The 17,014-nt window shown below is 28.9% G+C and overlaps 1 protein-coding gene and 1 non-coding gene across 2 annotated transcripts; one reads left to right on the top strand and one right to left on the bottom strand.

Annotated features, from left to right (window-relative positions):
* Positions 1-1,941: 1,941 nt before the first annotated feature.
* LOC108336731 (uncharacterized) lies at positions 1,942-3,761 on the bottom strand. Its single transcript, XM_017573197.2, has 3 exons — positions 3,750-3,761; positions 2,243-3,643; positions 1,942-1,947 (listed from the first exon to the last, which is right to left on the bottom strand). The coding sequence occupies exons 1-3, from the start codon at positions 3,759-3,761 to the stop codon at positions 1,942-1,944; spliced, it is 1,419 nt and encodes a 472-aa protein (XP_017428686.2).
* On the top strand, positions 2,997-3,103 carry LOC128194561 (small nucleolar RNA R71). Its single transcript, XR_008245936.1, has one exon. It is a non-coding gene; the product is annotated as a small nucleolar RNA R71 (small nucleolar RNA).
* Positions 3,762-17,014: the final 13,253 nt, after the last annotated feature.

Raw genomic sequence — 17,014 nt, 5'->3', positions numbered from 1 at the left:
CTGTCATTATAGGAGCAGAAACAAGTTTTTCTTTTATAGTTAAAAATGCTTGCATGCATGCATCATCAAACACAAAAGGGGTTTCTTTTTCAAGAAGATTAGTCATAGGCTTTACTATCTTAGAAAAGTCTTTGATAAACCGCCTATAAAAACCTGCATGACCTAAGAAACTTCTTACTCCTTTTACATTCACTGGAGGAGGTAATTGTTCTATTACTTCCACTTTTGCTTTATCAATCTCAATGCCTTTTTCAGAAATGTGATGACCAAGAACAATTCCTTCTCTTACCATAAAATGGCATTTTTCCCAATTTAACACTAGATTAGTTTCTTGGCATCTTTTTAACACTAAGGTTAAATTAGCTAAGCAAGAATCAAATGAAGAGCCAAATACAGAAAAGTCATCCATAAAGATCTCAATGCAATTTTCAATCAAATCAGAAAAGATGGAAAACATACACCTTTGAAATGTTGCAGGTGCATTGCAGAGACTGAATGGCATTCTCCTATAGGCAAAGACGCCATAGGGACATGTAAATGCTGTCTTTTCTTGATCTTCAGGGGCTACTGCTATTTGGTTGTAGCCAGAGTACCCATCTAGAAAGCAGTAATATGCATGCCCCGCCAATTTCTCCACCATTTGATCTATGAATGGAAGTGGAAAATGGTCCTTTCTTGTGGCTTGATTCAGTCTTCGGTAATCTATGCACATCCGCCACCCTGTGACTTTTCTTGTAGGAATGAGCTCATTGGCTTCATTGATCACCACTGTCATTCCTCCTTTCTTGGGTACAACATGAACAGGACTTACCCACTCACTATCAGAAATTGGGTAGATAATTCCTGCATCTAGCAATTTGATTACTTCTTTCCTTACCACTTCCTTCATAGTCGGATTGAGCCTCCTTTGTGGTTGCCGCACAGGTTTGAAATCCTCTTCCAAATAAATTTTATGCATGCACACAGTAGGACTAATACCTTGCAAATCATCAATTTTCCACCCAAGGGCAGATTTATACTCCCTCAGCACCCTTAAGAGTTTATCTTCTTCAGTCGAGGAAAGCTCATTGCTCATAATTACTGGATTCAGCTTTTGCTCATCAAGGAACATGTATTTAAGGTGAGAAGGGAGTTGTTTCAATTCCACCTTGGACGTTTCTACTCCTCCATCTTCACTCTTGTGTAAATCTTCTATTCCTCTAGTGGAATTGAATATTGGCTTCAGCACTTCCAATTGATGAGCACACTTCACCACCTCTTCATCATTAATTTCTCTTTTCAACTCCTTTGCTTCCATTCCTGACAGTAGAGTTCTCTCTAATGGATTCTGCTTTACATGGAAATTTATCTCCTCCAACACAAGAGACTCAATTATTTCAGCTTTGAAACAGTCCTCTCTGTCAAGTTTGTGCTTCACTGCTTCAGTCATAGAAAATGTGACTTTTTCATCTGCCACTCTTAACATCAATTGCCCTTGTTCTACATCTATCAATGCTCTTCCTGTTGCTAAGAATGGTCTTTCCAATATAATTGGGACTTCAGCATCTTCTTCCATGTCAAGAACCACAAAATCAGCTGGGAAAATGAATTTATCCACCTTCACTAGAACATCTTCCACAATTCCATAAGGATAAGTCATTGATCGGTCTGCCAATTGTAAAGTTATCATAGTGGGCTTTACTTCACCAATACCCAACCTTTTAAAAATGGACAAAGGCATCAAATTGATACTTGCTCCAAGGTCACATAATGCTTTACCCACAGTGATGTTTCCAATCTCACATGGAATGACAAAGCTTCCTGGGTCTTTCAACTTTGGAGGTAATTTTTGCTGAATTATTGCACTGCACTCCTCTGTGAGCATAATTGTTTCATCATCTTGAAGCTTCCTCTTCTTTGACAGCAAGTCTTTCATAAATTTAGCATAACTTGGCATTTGTTCTAATGCTTCAGCAAATGGAATATTAACGTGGAGCTTCTTAAAAACATCTAGAAATCTTGCAAATTGTTTGGCTTGTTCTTGCTTCTTCAACCTTTGAGGGAATGGAATTGTAGGGACATACTCACGCATCTTTTTCTCACTCTCTTGATTTTTCTCTCCCTCTTCGTTCTCCTCACATTTTCTCTCAACTTCTTTTTCAGCACTTTCTTCTACTATTTCATCAACTCTTTTCTTTTTCTTTCTCTCCATCTCACTCTTTTTTTCATTCTCTAACACTCTTCCACTCCTCAATTGAATTGCCTTGCATTGTTCCCTTGGGTTTGGTATAGTGTCACTAGGGAATGTGCCAGGAGATCTCTCAGAGAGTTGTCTTGAAAGCTGACCAATCTGGTTCTCCAAATTTCTGATTGAAGCTTCCTGGTTCTTAAAATTAGTCCTAGTCTCATTCATGAAATTTGAAGTCTGGTCCACAAAGGTAGAAGTTTGCATTGTTAACTTCTCTAATGCATTTTCCAACGTAGACATCTTGTTCCCTTGATTGCTGGGTTGAGCTTGATATTGATATGGAGGCCTTGGCGGGTTAGATTGGATTGGATTACTCCAAGGTCTCGTTTGTTGGGGTCTCCAATTTGCATTAAAGTTGGTAGAAAACTGATTCTGTTGTTGTCCCACTACATTCACTTGTGCCTCTTGTTGATTGGCCTGACATTCACCATTCTGATGCATTCCTCCACAAAAGTCACACACTGGAGATATTGTATTAACATTATTTGCTTGCATATTTCCCAACTTCTGAGTCAAATCAGTGATCTGTTGTGTTAACAACTTGTTTTGGGATAGGATAGCATCCAAAGTATTAACCTCCAACACTCCAGCTTTTCTATTTTGACGATCAAACTGCATATTCACTGTGTTGTTTGCCATTAGCTCAAGAGTCTCCAAAGCTTCTTCTGGTGTTTTGAGATTGAATGATCCTTCACTTGCTGCATCCAACATTGCCTTAAAAGTGGGTGAAAGACCATTATAGAAAGTCTGCACTTGCAACCATTCAGGTAAAGCATGATGTGGACACTTCCTCATTAGCTCCTTGTACCTTTCCCACGCCTCATATAAGGATTCATGGTCTTGCTGCACGAAGGAGGTGATCTCATTCCTCATTTTTGCTGATTTGGAAGGAGGGAAGTATTTGGTTACAAATTTTGTAGCCATATCCTCCCATGTAGAAATACTTCCTTGAGGTAGTGATTGAAGCCAGCTTTTAGCTTTATCCCGTAGTGAAAACGGAAAAAGCCTCAAACGAATTGCATCATCTGAAACTCCATTATACTTCAAAGTATCACAGATTGCCAGAAAATTCTCCAGGTGAGAATTAGGATCTTCTGAATTTGTACCTCCAAATTGATTCTGTTGAATGACTTGCAACAATGCAGGCTTGATTTCGAAATTGTTAGCTTGAATAGGAGGTCTCACAATGCTCCCTTGATAGCTATTAGGATTTGGCATTGAATAGTCACGAAGAGTCTTTCTAACAGGTTCTTGGTCTGCCATTGTTGATGTCTCCTTTCCTTGTTCAATTAATCTTTGTTCTTGTCTTCTTTCTCTCTTTCTTCTTCTTGCACTACTTCTATTTCTTCTAGCAGTGCGTTCAATTTCTGAATCGAAAAGCAATTCTTCTGGGCCAACAGTACCTCGCATAAACAACTAAAACAAAAAACACACAATACTGCAACAGAAATTAGGTGACAATAAAATTCGTCGCAACCACATTCGTGGAGGGTTTCTCGTTAAAGCTTGTTTCCTATCTCACTCTGTCTCTCATCGTTGCTTGTTGCCTCTCTCGCTCGTGCCGTCACTTACCCCCTTTCTGAAGGATTTAGACAGCAATTATTATAATAATCAAGGCCACAAGTATGTTATTGCTTCGATTATTTGTATAACCGAGGAAATATCCTTTTCAAGGGTTAAAATGTGAGAAAATGTAAAACAATATCCACTTATTGATGTACGTTTGGCAAGTGTACCAATCGTAATTGTAGTAACAAAATATCGTCCTCTGGGATTGAATGAGTTGAGTACCAGTTTACTAACTTACTTAATTTTGAGTGATGAAATTTATCCAGTGAAATGATGAACATAAACAAGTGATGGAAATTCAAATGATATAAACAATGTTAGAGAATTGATTTCATACCTTTTCATATAATTTCCTCCCCTTTTCAATCGATGTGTAAATTATAATTATCCCCTTGAGTTTATTTAGAGCTTGTTTACCCCTAATCCCTTAGTAGGCAAACGTATCCCTTGAATTTGAATCCCCAATCCCTTAGGCCAATTACAAATTCAACAAGATCATGAAAAACAATCATATCTCAATTCAAACTAACTAGTCCTGCCCAATTTCCCAATTGTGACAGTATCTAATCTGTTCTATTTATAAACGCAAGCAATTCCCAATCTCCCAACTGTGAAACTGCTCATAGAATAGACATTAAAACATAAATAGAACACTGGGATAATTAAAATGAACTTAACATCAATTGAAAAAGGTTCAGAAAATATAATCCAAAGCACTACATCAATCCGCTAACAAAAGGAAATTTAGTTCTGCATAATGGAAAAGAAAAATCAAAAAGCCAAAAAGTTCCGCAAAAAGTTCCAAAAAGAAGATGAAGAAGAAGAGCCCCTTTGTTGTACGTGAATCCCTATTTGTCTCCCCCTTCCACGTGTTTTCATTCCTCCCCCATCATTTCCACCAATTCCTCCTTTTTAGGAGAGTGGTTTTCCTTTTCCCTAACTTCCTCCAATTTTCCTTTAATTTAATCTCTTTAAATCAGTCATAAAAAAGATCAATAACTGCTCCTGGAAACTTTCACAACCCATGGAAAACTCCCCACTCTGCCTGTGTTCTTCTCTGCTTTAATTCTGTTTTTTTACGTGAATCCACAGATTACTCCACAGGTTGTGGGAACTTTCACAGCACAGTTGTTGAACTTTCTGTTTTGCAACTCCATTTAGAAGCAACATCCACAGGTTGTGAGACTGTTCACAGCTTGGTTGTTGAACTCTCTGGTTTCATCTTGGTATCTTGTACATCAATTCTTCCCAAATTGTGATTTTGGCACTTAGAATCATCAATCTACAATAAAAACACAAAATGCCAATGTATGATCCGAAACAAAGATAATCCATGACTAAATCCTTCAATGAATGCAATTATGCATGCAAATGACCTAAACTAAGACATGAATGCAATTACATTTACTCACACATCACTTATCTTCTTTGTTTTGAAACTGCACAACTGTAACTCTTTCTTCCTGTGAACGAAAACGTTGTCGTGCACCCTCTTTTATTCATCACCGAACAATGTGAACGCCACCGCTTTGACATCATCGTTCACGGTTCACCATTCTTATGTCGCTCCACCTCATTCTCTTGGAGTTCACCATTCTCCTTTTCACGTTCATCATTCTTTTGTGGGCAAAGGTTTTGCTCTAAAATTTTCTCTATTTCGTTTTCTTTGTACTATTTTGATAGTAATAAGTTAGGTTAGAAATTATGAGAATAAAATTTTGAATTGTTGGTGTTAAATTGATGGATTTGTTGTTTGAATAATATTTGTTGGTCTTATATTTGGATTGAATATTTTATTTGTGTAAGAAGATGACCATTTTGATACAATTAATGAAACTCTTTGATATTAAGTCTATAATTCCATTCTTTTAATACAATTCAATTTGTGTGAGGAAGTTGTGCATATAAACTTTTAAGGCTAGGAATCATGCAACTAATTAATGTGTTATTTTCTGTTGTGTCTATATACTGTATTTTTGTTGTGAGATTTTCTAACTTCCAAAACATAGACATTCTTCATTGTTGACCGACTTTCACGCTCCCAGGTTCTTATTAAATTTTCCTTTTAATATGAACCTATAATTTTGTAGTACTTTGTCATGTTTAGTGTAAGTAACAATATAGGGTTCAATGATGTTTATGTGTTGATTGACCCTCAACTTACTCACGAAGGCAATAAATTTGATGACATCCAAACATACGTCACCAGTTGCTTTGCATGGGGGAAAGAATTATATTTTGTCCCTTGCATAGCTGGGTAAGTGAAGTTTGTTAACTTGAAAGTTCCATTTGTGATTTTAATATATAACAATTAAGTTATTATCAATTTTAGGCATCATTGATAGTTACTTATGGTTTTCATACCGGATAACATTATTGTGTGGTTTTGCTCATTGCACAAGTCTCCCCCCAAACACCTCAGACAAGTAGTAGATTGGTAAGAACCTCAATGTTTGAACTTTCTTTGTTAGATAAGTGTATCCTAAAGCCATTTTTTTCTCATAGTTCAATTACAGCACATATGATGTTATCAGGGAAATTAACTACTACGACTAAAAAGCTTGCATGGTTGACCCTCAAAGTTTGGTATTTTGGTCCATATGTTCTTATAATTATTTTATTCTAACGATCTTTGTTAACTATTTATAATTATGACGATATATTGTAGTGTAATAGACAAGTTTACTCATATAAGTGCGGTTACTATGTAATGTATTGATGACGATCATTTTTCGTGCCTATATTGCAAGTGGCTAGAAAATGGTAATATTTGGATTTAATGAATTTTTTTCTTTATCGTTTGAAATTCATATACACTAATTGAAATCATGTGTCTTGTGTAGAGATTAAAGACTCCTCTTCCAATTCTTGAGAAGTCCATTCTTTACACACGAAAAGCCCTTGAACATTAGCATATTATATTGAGTTGATTTATAGTCATAATACTTTGTACATTAAGATGATTTATGGTTATAATTATATATTTTATTGAAAATAATATTATGGATTGTATTGTTGTGTTGTGAATACTTTGATTTTAGATGCAAGTCTATTTTTGTGATAAGGGATGTTACGAAAACATAATCATTGTTAAAGAAAATGCAAAATTTAGCAACGATTGTGATCAAAACCGAGACAAAAAAAGGTTTATAGCCTCGATTTTGGCACAAAATACTGTCATAGAATACTTCATGTTTTAAATAATTATTTAATTTTAAGGACCTATGGCATCGGTTCTTGCTAGAATTGATGCCATAGACCCTTAAAATTAAATATTTATTTAAAATATGACGCACTCTATGACAGTGGTTCCTTGTACAACTGTTATAAAAAATCCAGTTTTTTTTTTGTTTACTGCTTCGAGAATTGGTGAATCGAGGTAAAAATCCATTCTTTTTTACCTCGTCTGAATATATATCGGTTTGAAAACCGCTGTCAATTGTAAAAAATAACCGATGTCGTTTCTCTTTGCTGCACTAGTGTCAATTAAGCAAAGGTAAATTGGAACTTGTATTATTGCATTAAAGATCAGGTAACATATATTTACACTAAGTCATTTAGACACCTAAGATTTAAACAAATAAGACCATTAATGAGAATGAATTTAATTAAGTTTTTGGATTAAACATGAGTGTTGTATAGTAATCCAAAAACTAGTGTTAGTTAATTTTGTTTTTATGTAAAAAAAGGTACAATTAAAGTATTTTTCTCTTATAAATATTGTACACTTGATAGGTGAATGAAAAAGTCTCTTATTTCTTAATATATGTTGTATGTGCACTCTATTTGAGTTTTCTTATCCATAATGTTTAAATGCTTTTAAATAAGGTTTAATAGTCTTCTTTGTCCTTAGTTTCGCTCTAGTGTGTCAAGTTGGTCCAACCTTTTAAAAAGTGTCAATTTCGTTCATAATTGACAAAATTTGCCTCAATCAAGTCCCTTCCGTTAAATATGCGGAAACGGCGTTGGTTTTTCTTTCTCTTTCTTCTATTCCTCTGCAACACAGCAGCTCTTGTCAGCTTTTTATCAGTGGTATGATTTACTTTATGACGCATAAATCATTTTGTGAAGTAATTATATACACTTTTGTTATATCAAAATTTTATCAATTTAATATTAGAGACTTGTTATGTTTTCTTTTTAAAGGTTGAAACTTAAAAAAAAAACACACATAATATATATATATATATATATTTATTTATTTATTTATTGTGTGAATAAATTTTTACTCGAAAGATTATGAGTTGAAAACATATTTTATATTACTTTCATAAATTGTAAAAATATAATAATTTATAATTTAATTTATATAAACGAACATAATCTTTTAAAATAATTTGAAAATAAAAAATATATTTAACCCATCAAACATTAATTAAAAAATTGAGTTTTATAAGATTATTTTACTGTAATAAAAGTGATAACAAAATTTAAAAGTTGTAAAAACGTTGAATTATAATAATAAAAAACATTTCCTTCCCAAGGAGAGTGTATATCTTTTTCAACAACAAAATAAAATATTAATTAGAAAAATAATAGTCTAATGAAACTCCTACATTACAAAAAAGTAGTAAAAAATATATATTAAAATTGACGTGGCACAATAAAATCCACTAAAAATACATTAAAGCTTATTATTGTGGATTTTATTATTTCATATCACTTTTAAGATTATTGGTTAGCAACTTTTACTCTAATATAAGAATTCTTACAAGGCTCATACACACTCCATTAGTTTAATTTGGTTTAATGACAAAACTTATGTTTTTAAGATAGAGCTTTTTTTTTTATTGAGTAAATATTACTGTTATATTAGGTGTATATCTATATTATTTAGTCATTAATTATAAGATTAAATATGTTTTTTTATTAAATTATTTTTAAGAATGTGTTTCATCCTTAAAATAAATTTATGGTTTTTTTACTTTATAAAAATAAGGCAAAATAATATAACTTTACATTGTAGTGTAATATAACTTAAACATATATTTTGTTAACAATTACTTTTACATAACTTTCCTTCAATACAAATAAATATAGTTTAAAAACAAAATACAATTTTTAAAAATTGTTTAGGAATAAAAAATCTAGTTAACCCTTAATTATATACGATACACAAACTTAAATTTTTGAAGATTTTTTTCACAGTTGAAATCATATTTATTATTTTTATTAGTCTTATTCTTATGTATATTTTAATTTTTTAATAATTTATACATTAGAGAAGGAGAAAGTTAGACAAATAACAAAAATTAGGAATGAGACCCAATATATTTTAATTTGTTTAATCATTAACTCATTATGATTTGGAGAAACTATGAGCATTAATTCACATGTTTTATATAAAGGATCACGTCAAGGATACTGAGATGATGATAGCACTGACAAAAAGTTGATGCATTTCAGAGGAGCAGAAGTGAGAGAAAGAAAATTTAACTTTGTTTTCGCATATTTAACGGAAGGGACTTAATTGAGGCAAAATTTATCAATTATGGACGAAATTGACACTTTTTTAAAAGGTTGGACCAACTTGGCACACTATAGGAAAACTAAGAACAAAGAAGGCTATTAAACCTTTAAATAATAAAATTTGTCAATCTTTCACTACTTTGTTATATTTGATTTATATATTATACTTATTCTAATAGAAAACTGATTATGATTTATTAAAATTTAAATTGACATGAATGTTTAACAATAATACAACTATTAAATGAGATATTATTATAATTTAATAGTTCTAAAAAGTAACTCTTAACTTTAAAAGAAAATAAATGATGACACAAATAACTATTTTCTTAAAATTTTACTCTCATACATGTGTGTGTGTGTGTGTATATATATATATATATATATATATATATATATATATATATATATATATATATATATATATATATATATATATATATATATATATATATATATATATATATATATATATATATATATATATATGGGGTTTGTTAACTTGCGTACACTTGTTTTTCAGTTGGTACATTTTAGCAATGTGTACCGGGTTTTAGTAGACAAAAATACCCTCATATATATGGATTTTAAGTTTTAAGGTCAAGGTATTTGAATAATTTTATTATTGAAACTAAAAAAAAAACAAGAAACCTCCAAAACCTTTACTCACCTCCCTCATTTCTCTCAACCCTTTTTTTTCATGTATCTCACTCTAACATTTTCTCTGTCATCCCTACCGTAGCCCCAAGTGAATAAATCAGAAACACTAGCAGTTAAACAATTTGTCTTTGTAAAGAGTTGAGTCATTGACATATTCACCTTCAGGCAAAGGTTCATTCAAGATCTCTTCAATTTCATCATCTTCACTAATCTCTCTAATTTCATCATATGCAGATGTTGAATCATCATCTCTAAAAAAAACCTTCCAGGCCAATTACCAATTCCTTATGTCATTATGCTTGTGAAAATTAGATAAAATTAGATAAGACAAAAATTATAAAATTAAATGAAAACTCATTATAAAATCATTTTTTGTAAGAAATTGTTTAACAACGAGTGTTTCTGATTTTTTTTCCAGGCCAATTATCAATTCTTTAATGTCATTATGCTTGTGAAAATTAGATAAAATTAGATAAGACAAAAATTATAAAATGAAAACTCATTATAAAATCATTTTTTTGTAAAAAATTGTTTAACAACACTGTTTCTTATTTGTTTCAGTTGGGCTACCATATATATATATATATATATATATATATATATATATATATATATATATATATATATATATATATAGTTTAAGCATTTAGATAATCTTTATTTTTGGTTATTTTTCTCAAATAGGTCTCTCATTTTTTTTTCAATTGGGTTCTTATTTTTTAAAAATTGGAGCAATTAGGTCTTTATTGTTAGTTTTGTACTAACACGTTAAAGATGTGTCATATGTCAGCTCGTGATTTCTTTTGAATTTTTTGAATTTTTTTAAAAATAAAAAAATTGTCATGTGTCAAACTGACATTGTGCCACGTGACAATGATAGTGTGATGTGTCACCAATAGTGTCACGTGTCATTGCATTTGTTTCAATTTGGCCCCTGTATTTTATTTTGTTCCAATTTGGTCCATGTATTTTTGTTTTGTTTCAATTTGGTCCCTACATTAAATGATTAAAAGATTAAAATAAATACAATGTTTTGCTCAAAAGGGTTTCAAGAAAGTTGTCACACGAATAATTATAGAAGATTTAACTAAATGAAATAACGACATATACGTTTTTCAAATTCGTATCTTTAAATATATTTTTATTAAGTGAATTTTTAGTGATGATGTATTCGAAGTCTTAATGTTTAATTATAGAAACTTTTTATGAATTGTTGAGGGAGTACTGAGACTATTTTTGTGTAGATCACATTCAGAAAAATATTTATTATTGTAATGTTAATTTTTATAGTTTGTTCATTTATATTATTTAGGTTAAATGATTTCATTTGTTGTTTAATTTTGAAGAAAACTTTTAAATGAGTTTCTTTATTTTTGTTTGTCTCAATTTAGTTTTTGTTAAACTTTAATGTAATTAAGTTATTTTCGGTGTACTATATAAATAAAAATGTATCATAGGTTAGTTCGTAATTTTTTTATTTTTCTAATAAAAAATATCAATTTGTATAAAAAAAATTGTAAAGATTTATATACAAATTAAAATTTGTTTGAATTTGAAAATGAACAAAATTGTTTAATTTTAAACAAAAAATTAGGATTAAATTGAGATAAAATAAAAATACAGGAACCAAATTGAGACAAAATAAAAATATAAGGACCAAATTCAAACAAATACAATGACACGTGGTCTGACATTGTGCCACATGGCAATGATAGTGACACGTGGCACTATCAATCCCACGTCACACTATCATTGCCATGTGGCATAATGTCAGCTTGACACATGGCAAATTTGTTTATTTTAAAAAAGTTAAAATAATAAAAATATTTAAAAAATATTTAAAAATTTCAAAAAATCACGAGTTGACACATAATATTTTTTTTAATAGTATTAGTATGAAACTAATGACAAGAACCTAATTGGTCCACTTTTTCAAAAATAAAAACTCAATTGAACGAAAAAAAAGTGAGAGACAAAATAGAGAAAAATCAGTGATAGAGACTATTTAAATGATTAAACCTATATAAAGTAACGGAGTTAGAGAGGTATGTACCCAATTAATGAGATTAATATAATAAATTTGATGAATGTGAAGAATGCAAATATAATTTACTCTTATTCAACTACTCTAATAAACTTACTTGCTACCAAAATTCATACACATTTTCTATTTAGTTTAAATATTAATATCAATATCAATTCTTTATTAATATACCTCCACGACACCATTATTGTTACTTTTGTTATAACGGTAAGTCCCTCATGCAATAGTGATGAACTTTTACAAAGATTGTAATAGTGATGTTCTTCTAAAGTACGAATACTAATGTCATTTATTCTAAACTTATAAAAGTCTAAATTAATTTATTTTTCTTAAGAAATATATACATTTGACAAAATATATGTTACCAATAAAAGTTAAACTACTTAATTAAATGAAAGAGTAGTAACGCGCACCAATCTTAAATACATTCTAACTCAACAAAAAGTAGTTAACGAGTCTAATACTTTCCCAAAAACTAACTTAAACACAAGAACATTGAGTTAATTATGGCTGGTTTGTTATTATTAAAACATATGATTGTGTTAATGGTCAAAATACTGTTTAAAATAAGTTGAGTTTGATGTATTGAAAGTGATTTTTATATTTTCTTCACCAACACTAACTTACAAGTCACAATATTCTTTTAATTTTTTTTTCTAATACACAAAACTAAATCTTCATTTTATACCAGGTTCCTATAATGTAATGGCAGAGATTCGGTTAGAGTTTTAATATTATTTAAAAAAAACATTGCATTTGTATTTTACAGATATTAACAAAGTCACAAAATTAGGAATATAATCCCAAAAACAAGGAAATGTCAATGCCGTTTATTATAAATCTAATATAACCCAAAGAAAATATTAGTTAACCTTTGCTGAGGAATTGAAAATTGGTTATTGATAACGATTGAGAATTTTGTTTTGCATCAAATTTCTCCATATCAAATTATCAATTAAGATATTTTTAAATCATTGTTATGTATAATTTTATATTTTGAATTTATAATTGTTGAGTGTATTGGGTCGAGTTAATTAAAATATTTTTTTTTCACTTTTTAACTTTCTTTTTTATTGTTTGGATATTTTAATTAATTAAGTGTATTACTTTCATACTTAAATCAGTTTAATATTTAATCGATTTAACAATTAATATCATAATATAATAGATGTTTATAAAAATTTTAATAATCATATTTTTTATCTATATTTATAGATTTTTCTTTTAAACTTCTTATTAGAAAAAATTTTAAACACCGCTCATTCTATTAAATCTGATTATTAATTAATTTTTTTAATTAAATTATTAATTTTCTTCCAATTTTAATAATAGATATAGTGTAATTTGGTTGGTATGTATCATTCGATTCATGTAGAATACAATAATTATTTAAAAAAAATAATTTTATTCCTGTTTTACACAAAACGGTGAGCTTCCTCCCTCATCCTTTGTGCTGTTGGACCAAATGAGGCAACACGAGAAGATGACAGAATCTACCTTTTTCTAGAATTCAGCCCTCATTTTTGTCCATATCTTCTGTGTTAGGCGTTTTTCTCATATTCTCACTATAATTAAAAAAAAATTCAAGTTATTCCACGCAAGATATTATTTTTCAAGAAACTACTGCCACGTACTTTTTAAATGCTTTGGACTTTTTCAGGCTTGATAGTTACAAGTCATTCCGCATCTTCACATTATTATTCTATTTAAATTTATGGACAACTAAAATTAAATACAAAATGTGCATCGAGTCTATAAATTAATGTATAAATGAATTGAAAATAATGCATAAATTAGTTATTTAGGTATAAAATTAAACTGTTGATGTAATTTTCTAAACTTTATTGATTTAATTATTAATTTACAATTGATTTAAACACTTATATATATATATATATATATATATATATATATATATATATATATAATTTAAGTAAAAAATGCGAACCATCTAAATTAATTTAACATCGTGAAAAAAAGTCAAGTGTTTACTGTCTATATCATTTATCGTCTATATGTAGAAGAAAATATTATTAGACTAATCAAATAATGAAGAAGTCTTGATAAATAAAATTTAAGACTTATATTATTTAATAAGACTAGACTAATCAAATTGTGACCAAGTCTTGTTAAATGAGTTTTTAGACTCATATTATTTAATAAGGCGCATATATATTTATTCTAATAGAAAAATATGTTACAAGTTATAAAATTAATATCCTAAGAAAAATATGTTAATTATATATATATATATATATATATATATAGAATTTTAGTAGAAAAAAAATCTACAGTAAAAAGACATACATTAAATATAGAAGTATTTTAACATTTTTTCGTTTTTAGTTTAAAATAAAAAAATAAAAAAAAAAATAAAAAAAACTTACTTTACTAACTGTTTTTAATTTAAAATAAAAAATAAAATAAAAATAAAAAACACTTATTTTACCAACTTAAAAAAGAGCTTTAGGTTAACAAATCCCATATATATATATATATATATATATATATATATATATATATATATATATATATATATATATATATATATATATATATATATATATATATATATATATATATATATATATATATATATATATATATATATATATATATACTAGTAGAAAAATACAGTATAACGTTTTTGTTTTTTTGTCTTTCACGTCGAATTTGAGATCGACGCCATATCAGAAAATGTTAAATTGACGTTGAATTTAAAAAATTTGGACGTTATGAAATTGATGTTGAATTTTGTCAATAGATGTTAATCAATTTTTTTATTTTTTTTAATGAATTGTGATCTTTTTTACAACTCTATCAGACTCTTGAAAAGCAGAAAAACAACAAATTTCAATTTTTGGTATTTTATAAAGTATCAACATCAAACCACAATAACAAACAACAAAAAATGTTCAATCAAACAACAACAACAAACAAGTTCAAAAAAAAAAACAAACAAGTTCAACAAAAAAACAACAAACAACTTCAACAAATAAGTTCTTCAAAACGAAAACAAAAACTAACCTTCAAAAGGTGGGTTCTACGGAATAAAGTATCGTCACCAGTGAGAGAGAAAGCAGAATGCGCCTGTGAAGGACAAGAACACGAAAGTAATCGGTCAAAACAAACGAAAATCATACATAAAGTAGTTAATTAACATGCATTGTATCAAATGAAAGAAAGATTACATGTGATGGTCGTCAAACTTCGTTCGAGAAAAGTTTGAGAAGAGAAGAGGGTCTCGCGCGCTAAGAGAAAGTGAATGAATTTTCAATTTTCCGCTCAAATTTTTATTGAATTCACTACAGAATATGTCAAAGCCCCTACACAATTCGACATATTATATGTTTTTTAAAAAAAAAAGAATTAAAAATGGGGTTACTTTTTGGCTTCTAACGGAAAAATAATACGTCGAAGCCCCTACAAAATTTGACGTATTATTTGTTGCTTGAAAGAAAAAAGAAAAAAAAAATTAAAAAGGGATAACTCTTTGGCTTCTGGCTAAAAAATAATAGGTCAAAGCCCCTTCAGAATTCGCGTACTATTGGTGGTTTAAAAAAAAAGAAAGAAGAATTAAAAAAGGGTGATTCTTTGGCTTTTGGCGGACAAATATTACGTCGAAACTCCTAAAGAATTTGACGTACTATTGATGGTTTAAAAGAAAGAAAAAAAAGAATGACGCGCTGGTTTAAATAATTACCATCATAGAACATCCAATTGTATAGAGCTTCGACGTTTTACAATTCCAAACAACATCTAATAATTGCATTTATTTACAAAAATATCACCGATCATTTTTAACGTTGACTATTGATTGGACGTTGAACGCATGACGTTATACGCTGTTTTTGCACTAGTGATATATATATATATATATATATATATATATATATATATATATATATATATATATATATATATATATATATATTATAAACATAAAAATTTTAATATAAATCTAATAATCATATTATGGGTTTAGCTTGCTCTATAATAATATTATGTGTTTATTATTGTTGTAAATATATTATTTGATATTCAACCTAAGGTATAATGTAAATGCTTAAAATATGTAATCTTGTTTATTATCTTTGAAGCAAATAATGTGGTGAAAATTTATGCATAGCTGTTGGGGTTAAATTTGACTTTGTCATAGCCACTGAGGGCTGTCTCCATGTATTAAGCTGGAGGTATGTTTGCATTAACTGATATTATTCTAAATGTTTGTTACATATTGACTGAGGGCCCACTATATGTTCTCCTACTCTTAAATTTGTTATATTCATGCATGAAATAATAGTGTGGATTAGACTGAACCCAAGGTATGATATGTTAATGCTTAATGTTATATCCAAATACTTATCATCTTCATCAGCCGAGACCTCTTCATAATTCTGCTCATCCAATTTAACTCGATCAATCTTATACATAAGCTCACATTTAAGTATTCAATTGTCGAGGACCTTCAATCAAAATCTTATCCGTAAGAGCTCGTAGACAAACAATCTAGATATTTTAACTTATTCAATTATTTTTCTTATACTCAAAAAAAGATGATAATAAGTTAAAACACTTAAGTGGTTACCCAACATGATTTTCTGACTTATCAAAGTTACTTTGTATTTAATTTCACCATTTTTTTTTTGTTGAAACATCACAAGCATATGATGGGTAAGTTTTCAAATTTATTATTCAAGAAGGTCTCATGAAGGTTGTTGATTCTGAGTGATCACAACGGGTTGGGTCACTACAAATAATGTCTACCTGCAACCCGATCCGCAAAATAAAAATCCACACGTAAAAAAACCCATAAATATTTAAAATCTGTGGGTAGTCGCGGATACTCACAAATATTAAAAAATATACATTTTATACATTTTTAAAATAAAATATAAATAAAATTATAAATATATATATAATTTAATATAAATAAAATAAAATTTAATTTTAATTAATTTTAATTTTAATTAAATTTAATCTAATAAAATATAATTTTATTTTATTTAAAATTAAATTAAATTAAATTAAATTTTTATTTTTAT

This window comes from Vigna angularis, chromosome 10 (genome assembly GCF_016808095.1).
Source record: "Vigna angularis cultivar LongXiaoDou No.4 chromosome 10, ASM1680809v1, whole genome shotgun sequence".
In the NCBI taxonomy this organism is placed as follows: Eukaryota; Viridiplantae; Streptophyta; class Magnoliopsida; order Fabales; family Fabaceae; genus Vigna; species Vigna angularis.
The sequence above is the reverse complement of the archived record's forward strand: the minus strand, read 5'-3'. Positions and strand labels throughout refer to the sequence as shown.